At 32.7% G+C, this 14,508-nt stretch overlaps 1 protein-coding gene across 2 annotated transcripts in view; it reads right to left on the reverse strand.

The window, feature by feature from the left end:
- Nucleotides 1-1,866: 1,866 nt before the first annotated feature.
- Spesp1 (sperm equatorial segment protein 1) overlaps nucleotides 1,867-14,508 on the reverse strand; it is a 17,763-nt gene continuing 5,121 nt past the window's right edge. For both annotated transcript variants that reach the window (XM_048793063.1, XM_015480067.2), the window contains exon 2: nucleotides 1,867-5,011. In XM_048793063.1, coding sequence (XP_048649020.1) covers nucleotides 3,948-5,011 — 1,064 coding nt within the window. In that variant the 3' untranslated portion in view covers nucleotides 1,867-3,947. The remainder of the gene's footprint in view (nucleotides 5,012-14,508) is intronic.

Below are 14,508 nucleotides of genomic sequence, written 5' to 3' on the forward strand. Positions count from 1 at the left end.
AAAAAATCTCACAAATTTAAGAAGACTGAAATTAAAATATTCTCTTTGAATACAATAGAAATAAAACAGAAATCAATAACAAAACTGGAAAATTCACAAATACGTGGAAATTAAGCAACAAATTTTTAAACTACCAATAGGTCAAAAAAGCAATCATAGCAGAAATTAGAAATACTTAAACATAAATAAAAATAAAATGACAATATACCAACTACATGGGATGTAGCAAAGGCAGTTCTCAGAGGGAAATATATAAGCAGAAAATGCAAACAATAAAAAAGAAAGACTTTAAATAACCTAACTTTATACCTTAGGAAACTAGAAAAAGATGAGCAAATGAAACCCAAAATTAATAGAAGAAAATAATAAAGATTAAAGGTAAAAAAAAAAATAGAAAAAAGTAGAATTAAACCAAAAGTTGAGAGAAGATTCAAGAAATTAAAATCAGATTTAAAAAATGGGATACATTACAGCAATACAAAGTATTATATTATGAGAATATTATATGAACCATCGTATGTCAACAAATTGGATATCATGAAATCTAGGACAAATTTCTAGAAAGAGAAAAGCTATCAAAACTGACCAGGAAGAAATAGAAAATGTTGGCATTTTCAATGTGAATTACTGTATCTGTGATTACATCAGTATATTTTTGTGAGTTGAATCTAGTATTTGTTCCTTCCTATATGTTCAATCTTGTTCACCTCAATGTAGAACTAGGAATGCTATAATATGTAGTCAGAGGACTACTAGACAAAAACTACATGTTTTAATTCTTCCAGTTCTTCTTTAAAAATAAAGTTGAAAATTGGCATATACGTAGTCTATTAAAAAATTAATCAACATGTTCAGTTTTTCAAAGATCTTCATTTAGGCTGGGCACAGTGGCTGGTACATGTAATCCCAGATAGATAGATAGGAGGCTGAGATGGAAGGATCACTTGAACTCAAGAGTTTAGGGCCAGCCTGAGTAACATAGAAAGATACTTTTTAAAAAATATATGTCTTTATTTAGTAGATATTAGAAGGTTACTTAAAAAGAACTTAGATTTCATGAGTCAGATATTTTAATACAGATGAAGGCAAGATTTTTATTCAAAAATAACTTTCTCTAAGTAAAGGATTAGAGGTTTCATTATGAGCAATTTTTTAATATTATGAGAGTTAAAATAACTAGTAGTTTTTCTTATTGCATGAAATCAATTAAAAGTTGGCTTTAACTCAAAACACTGTAACCCACCAAAACATGAACATATAAAAGAGTATTTTACAATGCTTTAATACATTGTAAACATTTTCTCAAAGAGTTTTAAACACTCTAGCAGACCAAAGATACTTTGAATGTTCTCTAATTACTTCATATTGCACTAGTATTATGTAATCAGACAAAGTCTCTAAAACTGCAAGTAACATAAAGCTACTACTTAAGTGTCTAATTGTGTATTAGACCCTTCATATGTTATCCCTTTCAAACCTTTTAGCTCATTCTCAACTGATATCCTCCTTTTCTACATCATTGGAAAAATGATAGTAGCTACAATCTGGAAATTTTCTCACTTGTTTTTACCAAACCTATAAGCCCATTCTTATCTGAATCTTTTCTTCCTCCTTCCCTATTATTCTATCCTCTCTCAGTTTGATGAAGGCTCTCTAGATCAAACTACCCATTTACAGAAAATAGAGAGGACTAGAGAATCTGCTACAGTACTATGCAATCAGCACAATCCATCCTCCAGGAAACAGGACAAATGTAGCCCCCCCCCCCAAAAGCAGTTTCTTCAACAATAAACTTCAAAGGCGGGGGAAGAAGTGGGAAAGGATATTTGTAGATTAAAAGAGATTTACAAGTCAAATCAACAAATCTCAATGTGTGAAATTTATTTGTTCTTGAGTCATACAAAGAAACTCCAAATTTCCAATTTAACTTTTAAAATTTAAACACTGACTAGATAGTTGATATTAAAAATAATTTTTATATGTGATTATACTGTTATATGTATTCTAAAAAGCTTATAGAGATTCATATCATTATATTTAGAGATGAAATGATTAAAGTATTTGGGATTTAATTCAGCATACAGGAAGAGAGCAAAGCAGCAGAGGTATAGATGACAGAAAACTGGCCAATAGTACATATTATTGAAACAGAATGATGGGTATATGGGTCCATTATATCATTATTTACTTTTGCAAATGTTTGAAATTTTTAATAGTAAAATCATGTTTAAAATAAACAACAGTAAATAGTGTTTTATGAAATAAAACCTACATATTCCTTTTTATAATACAGCTAGTGGCAATTATTTTTGAACCCCACTACTCCCTCAATCACACATGTCCATTTAATCACCAAATTCTACTGATTTTTTTTTTTTTTTTTTTTTTTGTGGTTCTGGGGATAGAACTCAGTGCCTTGTGCATGTGACACAAGCACTCTACCAACTGAGCTATATCCCCAGCCCCTTGATTCTTCTTTTAATTGCTGCTTCTTTCCATCTACTCCAGCTAAATTTGGCCTGTGCACAAAGCATGACTATTTTTGACTACTTCTAAAATTAGCCAGTTTTTAAAAAATAAACAAAAATATTTGATCATACTAGTTCTTCACTTAAAATCCACTAATAGATTCTCATTGATCATAGGAGAAAGGCTAAAATATCTAACATGCATACAAGGCCCTGCAGGGTCTACTCTGACCCTGTGTATATCCCACTCCATTTCAGGATGCTCTCCCAAGATGCATCCCCATACTCCAAGTACTTTTTGAACCTGCCACACTCATTCTCAGGCCGGAGCTTTCACCTGCACTCATCCCACGCCTTGGAATGCTCCCTTAACCTAACCGGTAAACACACCCTCTACTTTCGACTTTACCTTAAATACCTCTTTTCCCAGAGTAACTTTCCAATTATTCTTGGTTTAGATGAGGTCAAATATCTTACCTTCATAATAACTTGCCACAACTGAAATTTTCAAGTTGTTGAAATTATTTGCTTAATATTTATATTTCCTGCTATAATGTAATCTCAAAGACAGAAGGAAATAGGTCTTCATTATTATATCTCCAAAGTCTAGCAATTTACCCTATTAGAAAATCAATAAATTTTGATTAAACCACAAATGACTAGCTAGATGAAGGAATAAGTATATGAATTTGAATTAATACTGGTCAAATAATGAAACAATTACCTGCACCATAATAATACTATGACCTCAACAGTTGACCTCAACGATGTCAATCATACTTCCTGACAAAACATTTGCAAAGCTTTGATGTGTATGTACACAAATAAGCCAATATAGAAAATAAGTCAAAATTACTTCATTACAAATTTCAGGTCCCTCATTGATACTCCAAAAGCACTTGATGACAAAAAAACAGGGATGGGTCTTATATCATTTTTCAAAGGAGGCACATATATGTCCAAATAAAAGTAATTCTGATATGAGTCCCAACTGTGCTATCCAGAAAGAAAACTGAGATTCTCTGAATTACTCCCTGAAAGAGCAATAAAAACCATATACATAAAATTATTTCAAACTAGCTACATATGGAGTGTAGTCACAACTCATAAAATGGGTGAATTTAGCTAATCTATTCAAGTAAAATCAATGATTCTTTTTTTTTACAGCAGTGCTGGGGGATTGAACCCAGGGCCTCAGACATATGATAGGCAGTGCTGCACCACTGAGCTACATCCCCAACTTCAATGTTTTAAAAATTAGATCTTCTTAGCTTTTTTAATTAATGAGAAAAAAACTACAAACTCCTGAACCAAATTTTTATTTTAAATTATTAGATTTCTATGCATATGAAAAATTTTAGAACATGTCATATAAAGATGTTAGTGCATTAAATTATAATAAAAATATTTTAAAACAACTTTTGAAATCACTAATATGCTTATTTTCCTGTAAAAGAATACAGTTTGCTTAAACCAACTTTATCGTGGAATATCAAGTAGGTTTAACATTTTTATATTATTGCTTAATAACTTCTTAATAAGATTTTGAGTTTCTACTTGACCTGCACATAATATATTTTTCAATGTACTGAATACTGTATTAGCCCTTTCTCTCATCTCAGCTGGAACATATTTAATATCTAAATATTCCGGTAATTTAGATCTAGAATTATACAGCGTATTAATAACAGTTTCAATGTCAACAATTTGATTACTGGTTCGTCCTTGTGCCAATGCCTCGGATGTGTACATTTTTTCTAATCTATATTCTGCTGCTTCTGCTAGAGCAAGGCTTCGTTTCAGGAGCTCTTTAGAGGCTTTAATATACTCTTTATATTCTGGATTATTGCTGTCACCAGGAGGTGCCTGTTGCATTTGTGCATATATTTCTGAAATTTTTCTCAAAATGATATCATTACGCATATTGTCTGAGTGTTGTTCATATACTGGGAATTTAAATCTGCTTGATGCAGAGTCATCTGAGAGCTGGGGAACATCTTCTGAATCTGTCCACAGGTACATTTGAGATCTGCTGGTAGAACTGAGAGTTGTAAATGGAGATAGTTTGGCAGTAGATGATGTGGCAGTAGATAATTGTGTAATACTTGGTGACAACGTTGAGGCCCGGCTGCGTTTTGTAACTGTCACTGTCTCTGGCTCTGGCTCTGGCTCTGGCTCTGGTTCTTCTTTTTCAATATAAGGTTCTTCCGCACGTAAAACAACAGAAACATTGTTTGGTCTGATTGACCAGAATGGTGTATTTTCAGTCATTAGTTTCTTCCCTACTCCCGGTGATGTGAAGTCTCTAGTAGAGAAAGGAGTACTTCCTGCACTAACATCCTTGATTAAAACATTATTCTCAGTTGACAGTGTAACTGTCTCCTCAGATTTTGACCTCTTTGATCCTATAGAATAAAGATTTTTTGGAGACTTTGATTTTTCCTCAGGGCCTGGTTCCCTAGTGGGAACACTTAGTATTAGGTTCTCTAAAACTTGTACGTAATGATTCAAGTTTTGTTCTTCATCACGAGACACAGTAATGCCTTGAAGAAAAAAAAATTAATAATAAAATTTATTATAAATGATACAATGACAGAATCTACTGAACTCAGTTTATCTCCTATGCTGTCACTTAAATTTGAAATAAAGAACCAATAAACAAAGCATCTTACTCTAACTTAAAATTATTTTTATCAGGTTCTTATTAAAATGAATGGGCAAGATTAGTGCAAAAATCACATTAACAGTATTCTTTATATTTTTTTGCATATTTTTTCAATGTCGATTAACCTTTGTTTTATTCATTTATCTATATGAGGTGCTGAGAATCGAACCCAGTACCTCACATATGCTAGGCAAGTGCTGTACCCTGGGCCATAACCCAGCCCAAATTCTTTATATCTTTTTACATTTATTCTTTCATGTAACTTATGATTCAACAGGCAACTTACTAAATAAAAATTTTGGTTATATCCTTCAACCAAGTAGTATGTTCCAATGGGCTCAATATTGACTTACTACAGCCAAATATTAAATTTTTAGGAATTTTTGTGAGCCATATGTAAAACATAGGCATAATTAAAAATTAAATTATATTAAAAACAAAGGTAATAATATTAAAAACTCATCACTTCTTAATTTCTTTATTTCATTTTACTATTATATATGCTCTTAGGATTATTTACATCTAGGGTATCAGTAAGATGTACATGCAATATAATGAATTCAGTAAGCACCTATCACTTAATATAATAAACCATTAAAAGTCACATTTTTTTTTATGTTTTAAGTTTCAAGTAGTTATTGGTGCCCAGGATTGAACCCAGGGGCACTTAACTACTGAGCCACATCATCAGCCCCATTTTATTTTTTTTTTTTAATTTTGAGACTGGTCTAAGTTGCTTAAGGCCTTACTAAGTTTCTGAGGTTGGTCTTGAACTTGCAAGCCTCCTGCCTCAGCCTCCTAAATTGCTGGGATTACAGGTCAAGTAGTTTCTTTTACCTCCTTTATTTTTAATTGACAAAAATATATAAAAGTCATATTTTACAAAGGAAAACAACATATTTATATATGCTCATGTTTATAAAATATAATGTCCTGAGTGTAGAGTGTTCATAAAGGAAAATACTGAGTAAAATGAATATGTAGTTTTTTAAAAAAAAATTTAATTTTTATGTGGTGCTGAGGATCGAACCCAGGGCCTTGCATATGTGAGGTGAGTGTTCTACCACTGAGCCATAACCCCAACTCCCCCCACCCCCCGAATATGTAGATTAGTGCAGTGAAATTAAAATCCTTGATTGTTATCTTGGTTCTACCATGTTATAGCAGCATGACTTTAGGCAATTACTTAATTTCTCTGAATATTTATTTAAATATAAAATAAGGATACATGTGTTTTTATCTCACAGATAAAAATGAGTTGGATTTTTGAAAACACTTCAAAAGCTATAGAGTACTATAGAAGATATTATTTTTACAAAGGTAACTGCTTATATTCCTTATTTTAAAAAATTTCAAAGTTCCTAGAAAATATAATGTTCCCTAGTAAGATATTCTAAAGTATACTTTGGATCTTATTTAATAGGAAACATGAAGTTTTCCTGTTAAAGACAGGTACACAGTAAGGATACCTAATATCCCATTACTATTTAACATCATTTGGAGGTACTAGTCAATGCAATTCGACAAAGGAAAATGTCTGGAGGCATAAGAATTCAGAAGAAAGAGGTAAAACTATCTTTATACACAGATGACATAAATCTAACAGTATAAAAATCAATTAAAAATTACTATAATAAAGATAATTCAGTAAAGTAGCAAGTTATAAAAACCAATATACAAATGTTAACCAGTTAGAAGATAAAATGAGAGAGAAGTTTCCATTTACATAACTAAAAAAGAAACAAAACATCTAATCATTAAATTGTAAAAGACATGCCCAAAACCTAGTGTGGCATTGCAAGAAGCTAAATTCATGAACATCTAAAGATAATAGGAACTGATACCTAGAATCTGAAAGAAGAGTCTTTCCAGAAGTGATTATCCTGGATTATCTGGATAGACTTTAAATCCAATCAGAAATGTCTTTCTGAGAGACACACAGATTTGAGAGAGAAAAATATATGGGAATGTGGAGGAATAGGTAGAAATAAAAGTGATGTGGCCACAAGTCAAAGAATGCTGGCAGCCACCAGAAATTGGAAGAGACAAGAATTATATTCCTGGGCTGGGGCTGGGGCTCAGCGGTAGCACACTTGCCTAGCATGTGTGAGGCACTGGGTTCGATCCTCAGCATCATGTATGAATAAATAAAATAAAGGTCTATCAACAACTACAAAAATATTTAAAAAAAAAAAAGAATTATATTCCCTAGAGCTTCCCCAGGGAGGATGACCCTACCTACATACTTTGCTTTGGGTTTAGTGACTCATTTCAGATTACTGGCCTCCAGAATGAGAGAATAAATTTCTGTTGTTTGGAAGCAACAAGTTTGTGGTAATTTATTACATTAGCCATAGCAATATATATAATATAGGAAAATATTAAACTTATGAAATACATAATATAAACATCAACAAATGAAAGATATATCATGCCTTTAGTAAGAAGGCTCAACATCATAAAGATGCTTAGACATGACATAATCTGATAATTTATATATTTTATATGCTTCTAATTTTAAAAATCACGGGAATTTTTTTCTAGAGTTACACAAATTAATTTTAAAGTTCATTTTGAAGAATAAATAATAACCAGGAAAACAGGCCTTGCCAGATATTAAAATCTGATATTAAAATATTACAAAGCTTTTATTATAAAAACAGTATTAGCATTGGCACATGAACAGATTAATAAATGGAACAAAAAAGAAAATACAGAAGTAGACCCAAATGCATATGTAAAAATAACTCAAGGTCAGGGAAGGTTTCAGTTTATAAATTATTCCAGTTAGTAAATGGAGAAATCATTTATAACATGATCACTTTGTAGTTATTTTCTATGACTGCTATTATTACAAAGATACACAATCAAAACACTATGTGCTTCCTGAAAGAACACAATATCATCTATGAGGTATTTTTTCAAAAGAAAAAGGCAAAGTCAAACCTGATTCCAATGGACCTCGCTAGATCTAACCAATATATGAAAAATATACACGACAACAAAATAAGATATGAAACTCTCCATGGGGATATAATCTGCAAAATCTAGATTGTGGGAAACTATAAAGCATTTGATCCAGTTTTTTCAACAACTAAATTGCAAAAGGAAAGGAGGTGGAGGATTATTAACAAGGATATCAATAAATTAAATGCATGATTCTTATACCAATACGATTCCAGTCAAATCAACTGGAAATAAAGAGAAAGATAATGAGAAAAGTTCTGACCAGATATTTGATATTAAGGAATCAGTATCTTTTTAGATACAAAATTGCATTGTTTCTATGTTTTGTTAAGTGTTATAAGGGGAATTAGGAAAGAGAATAAGGAAGGAAAGAGGAAAACAATGTGGATGGAGATACTATTGATATAAGATTAATCATGACTTAACAATAGTTGAAGCTGTTTATAGATGTATAGAGATTTTGTACTGTTCCATCTATTTGTGGGTATATTTAAATTTTTTATACTACAGTGGTTTTTAAAATCTTTTTGGGAAATATTTCAATTATGAAAAACCAAAGCAAATAGCAAATCATAAGCAAATTTAAAATGTACAACCAGCAGAGGTTTAGTTGCCATTAAGGAGACACTGCCATTATAAGTCTACTAAAAGCTAGATTTCCAAATAATTTTAACTTTTCATTTCTTAGTGTAAATAATATACCCAGGTAGTCATTAGACAAGTTAGGGTGTCAAAAGACAGGAAATACTAGCTCATTCCTAAAAAAAAAAAAAAAAAACAACTTGACATACTCATTAGCTCCTTCTACTGTTACTCAGGCAACACCCAAAAGCCTGTTCATGGCTACCTAGCAACAGAGAACCCTTCCTCCTACCTTGGTTTTCTTCCCTTTGTAATGCTTTTGTCTCCGCATTGATCTATTCTCATACTTATCTCCACACACTTCCCACCTCCTGTTTTTGTCCCCCCTAAAACATCTACATATGTCACATTGACTTTCTCAGTTATACTAATCATAACTGTTCTTGGAAATCAATCTGATATTTATAAAAATTTCTGCAGGTAAGGGTGTAAAAGATAGCCTCAAATATCCTTACAGACAGACCTGGTCACAGTGAAAACCTGCTTTTCTCCATATGTCAGGAAGTGCTAGGAAGCTAAACAAAATTCAAATTCTTACAAAAAACAGACTACCCTGATAAAAGTTGGATTATTTTACCTCAAATATTTGTAGTCTACAATGGTATAATACCTTCTCTATTTTTACCAGTTAGGGAGCTAAGCAAATAGCAATGTCCCATAATGTGGCTAAAGTAAGAATCTCTTCCAGCTTCAGACATCAGGATGTCTCTCTCCAATGCCTTCTGTAGCAAGATGGCTAACTGCTAAGCAGACTCAAGGTTTTGCCAGAATTTCATTTGTGGGGCTAACCTGAGCTTAAGTTGCCTGCACTTCTCTTCTTCAAATAGTACAAGGAGAATTAGCCACATAACCGAAATAACAGGACAGTAAACAAAACTGTACTAACAATTGTAGAAACAAATGTAGCAGGAAATCTGAAGGGGAAATTGGAAGACAGTGATTAAAAAGATCATAATAGCTCTCACTGAGTAATTAGTATGTGCAGGCACTACATTAAGGACTTTGAGTGTGAGGAGTGTTTTGATAAAGAGGAAAAGGAAGATACTTAGGATAAATAATGTGCCTAAGATTATATTCAACAAGTAAGCAGTAAGGATGGGATTTCAATATAAGCTGTCTCACTCCAAAGCAGGTACACATAATATCTGGACAATGTTGTCATAAAGAAATGCCACAAGAATGCTAGAAAGCAGTAAGATTATGGTAATAAAAACCATCCTTCAGGAATACATCTCTATTTTAAAATACATGTGAATATTAAGATCAATAATTCAAAATTTTGCCCTATTGTCAAAAATGCATTCTTTATATACATCAAGATATATCTAGAAATATTGAAGATAATCCAAATATAATGTTTTCTTACTACAAAATATGAGTGAGAATGGACAGTCAATGACTTAAAAAGAATAAATCCACTTCATACAAAGGTAAAAGGCAAGTTAATTACTTTTGAATTTATTCTGAGGAAACTAAGAACATAAGTTCTTTTTTAGATAAACTCAGTTTTGTAAGTATCATAAATTTAGAAAATTGTTGTCCTTCATATTTCTGTGCTAGATTTCAAACATTTGTACACATAAAAATATCATGCTTGTAAACTAATTGAGGCTAGTAATATTTTCTTTGGTTACACTGGTTACACAGCGGTGAACTATTGTTTCATTAAGCTATACCTTGAGTTTTGTGTGTCTTGCATACTTAATATGTTATGCTATAATTTTGTTTGCATTACAGTAACTCTGTTTTCCATTATAGTTACATCATTGTAGTTAAAAACAAAGACACCTGTTTTTTAACGAACTAAAGTTTACAAAAACTTAGTTTTGCCCGCAACTCAGAAGGCTGACACAGGAGAATTGCAAGTTCAAAGCCAGCCTCAGCAAAGGCAAGGTGCTAAGTAACTCTGTGAGACTCCTATCTCTAAATAAAATACAAAATAGGGCTGGCTTTATATACTTTATATCAAAACTGCAAAATAATATAGACCAAAGCATTAAAAATCAAATTCCAATATATCTTGACCAAAATTAAAACAGGTCATCATATAATTCTCTTATATGCTCTAATTAATTATTTTGTTCATTTTCAAAACACATTGCCTCTTCCAAAAGCCCCTAATGAAACAGTTTAAAAAGAACATATTTGGGTTTCTGCGTCCATGAGGATAGAGAACATGTAGTTGTTCCCCTCTGCTTCTGCTGACATAGTTAAAAATGCTGGTTATTAAACATAAAGCAACCATATGAAAGTTGCTAAGAGAAAAACAAATCACTGGGGTCTTCAGGACAACCAAAATGACACATTTTTCTCTGGGTTTTCTGTTTGCCACATATGTCCCACACTGGGGCCTAGAGAGTTTAGCAACCAAGAAATAGCAATGTGCACAGACGTTAAAGACAAAAAAGAGAAAGAAGGTGGTTCAAGATAATCCTGCTATCTCTGTAAGTAAATGTCCAGGAAGGGGCAGACTAGCAAGACAGAACATCTTTTAGATCATAACTGCAATGCTCCAGTCAAGTAACAGAGAAAACTGCAGCATTACTCCCATCAGCAAAGGCTAGTAAATGGTGGGGTTCCACCCTCATGGGGCTGTTACAAGATGCTCCAACCCACTTCCCTTATCCCATAAGTACTGCTGCCAAGTAGAAGTTAATACCTTCTCTCCCAATAGAGAAGGCCAAATGAGGAGCTCAGACTTTCATCTTCACCCTATGAAAACAAGGCAAAACCATTCTTCCCCTGCCAAAGTGGGCAAGAGGCCTATTTAAATCAAACCCAAAGATTTAAATACGATCTAGAGTCAACACAATATAATAACTAAACATACAGGCTTAAATTTTTAAAAAATCAGTTTTCACACCAAAAACCAAGAAAATCTAATTTTGAATTAAAAAAAAAAAACAGATGCCAATACTGAAGCAACACAGAAGTTAGAATTATCCATCTTGGATTTTAAAGCAACCATCATAAAAATGCCTCAACAAAGGCTGGGCGCAGTGTCATAGCCTGTAATCACAGCAGCTTTGGAAGCTGAGGCAGGAGAATCAATAGTTCAAAGCCAGCCTCAGCAACTTAGTGAGGCCCTAAGCAACTCAGTAAGACCCTGTCTCTAAATAAAATACAAAAAAGGGCTGGGGATGTGGCAGTGGTTAATTGCCCCTGAGTTCAATCCTCTAAACAAAAAGGAAAAAAAAACATCAACAAGCAATACATACATGCTTGAAACAAATGAAAAATAAAAAATCTCAGCAGAAGAAAAAGAAGAAATAAAGAAGAACCACACTGATAATTTAGAATAGAAAAACACATTAACTGAAATGGAAAAAATCTCAGTGGGTAGGCTCCTCAGATGAAAGAGTGGAGTGGAAGACAGAATGATGGCAATTACGGGATAGAAAGAACAGAGAAAAAGAGGGGTGGGGGTGATGAACACAGCCTCAAGAACTTGTGAAAGTATAACCAAAAAAAAACTAACATTGGTGTGATTGGAGTCTTAGAGGAAAGGAGGAAAAAAGGGTGGGCCTCAAAATACATTCAAAGAAACAATGGCTAAACATTTCCCAAATTTGGCCAATATAGGAACTTATAGATTCAAGAAGCTGAAAACCAAACACAAAGAAAAAAAAATCTTAAAAGCAGCAAGAGAGATGGGGGAAAATGATTTGACAATTATCAGAAATCCTGAGGATAGGAAGGAAATAATGTATTTTTCAAGTGCTGACCAAAAAAGGCCCAGCAATGCAGAATTCCATATTAAGGAAAAACATCCTTCAAGAATGAAAGGATCATTCACTGTCAGACAAGGAGAAATTAAGAGAAGTCGTTACCAGAAGACATACCTTAAAAGACTAGCTAAATGAAGTTTGCCAAGCAAATGGTAAAAGAAGAAATCCTGGAAGACTAGAAAGGAAGAAAGAGTAACAGAAAGAGGAAAAATATGGGTAAATACTCCCTTTGCCTCTTGAATTTTCCAAATGATGTCTGACAGCTGAAGCAAGTACTATGTACCACTCCAATGTGGTTCTGTCAAATGGAATTTAAAAAAAAAAAAAGATATCCCTTTAATATAAAATGGATACTGATAATGTGCTTTAATACTAAGGTTTAAAGCCAAATAATATTGTTAATTTAAAAATGGATTGATATAGGAATAAATATCTGGTAAGTTAAAGGTAGGAGCAAAATGTAGCATATAATAGGAGGAAACTTGGTAGTTCAGTAAAGAGGAAAATATGAATTTTAAAACATTCAAATAAAGACAAAAACGTTAAAGTTCCATGGAATACGTCTGGTCTTTGTGCTTTAAGAACTCTTTATTTTTCATTTTGTCCTTGGGCTATAACTTTAACATGGCAACTGGTGATTACACCCAAAATTTTAACCAGGAATTCTTGATGCTCATTTGTTAAAGATTCAAATATAAACAAGATTTCTATTACCACAAGAAAGGAAAAACAATGTCTTTATCCATAAAGAACTTAAGTATATAAAACTTAAAATATAAACCCAAGCATAGATGGTACAGATTCTGGCTATGCAGAGTTATGTCCTTAACTCTGGAGAAAAAATTGCTTATATTTTCCATCCAGGTCATATAAATGGACTCACAAAGAATAGAATTCCTTTATTTTACAGCAATTAAATGCTGCAAGTAAAAAACTAATACCTGAAAACTGTCACCATGTAAGAATTCCAGTTAAAACATGAACATCCATCAAATTAAAATAAACTTAAATAACTTAAATATTTCCAATACTAATCAAAGTAGGAATAACTGCTTCATTAGGAGGATGTACTCAATTCATTAGGAGGATGTACTCAAAAAAGAATGGTCAAAAAGAGCTGGTTGTAGCTCAGTGGTAAAGTGTTTACCTAGCGTGTGTGAGACTACAGTTCAATTTCTAGCCTGCAAGCTCACACACACAAGCACCACACAGAGAATGGTCACAAAAGGGAAACATAATATACATTTATATATGTTATTCATCCAGCATTTTCCCCATGTAAATTATTTAGTTTTCGTGCTGATAGACAAAAAACAAGGAGACAGCTGAACAAGGAATTATGTTCAGATTACTCAAGTGTTCCATTTAAAGAAATGTAACTTCACGGTTTTGCACTTCCTGGTATTTATGTTATTGGGTTCACACTAAATATGGGCTTGCCCTATGTGACTTGTCTTGGCCTATAGGACACTACCAAGTCCAACACCAATGGGCTTGATAAAATGTTTTCATATTGTGGCTTATAAAGATTCCTCTTGGAAGCCAGCTAATGTGAAACCTAGGCTAGATAGTGAAAGACAAGAAGTCATGGAGAGAAAGACCTTGAAAGACAAAAAGCCATCTTGGGTCTCTCAACCCAATTGAGTGTTCAACTGAATGGAGCCATATGAGTGACCGCAGCTATACCAAATGAAGCAGAATTGCCCATCTGAGCCTAGTCAAGTCATACAATCATGAAAAATGATAAATGTGGGGGAAGTCTTTCATGTTACCATAGGTAACCAAAATAGTTTTATTAAATTTGTTTTTTAAAAAGGAATTAAAGTTTGGTTTGGGTGAAGAGTTAAAAATGAAAAACTTTATCCTATGTGTAATGTTAAAATATAATGGGAAACAACATAAATTCCTGACCTTAAATTTTATCTCTTTTAGTTCTATTTAACTACAATGACCCAAATAACAATATCATTTCACCACACAAGCCTGTTGTGTCCTAGGTGCTTTGGTCTTTAATATCACATTGTACTATATCTGTCTC

This window comes from Marmota marmota, unplaced genomic scaffold (assembly GCF_001458135.2).
Source record: "Marmota marmota marmota unplaced genomic scaffold, marMar, whole genome shotgun sequence".
NCBI classification, from domain to species: Eukaryota; Metazoa; Chordata; class Mammalia; order Rodentia; family Sciuridae; genus Marmota; species Marmota marmota.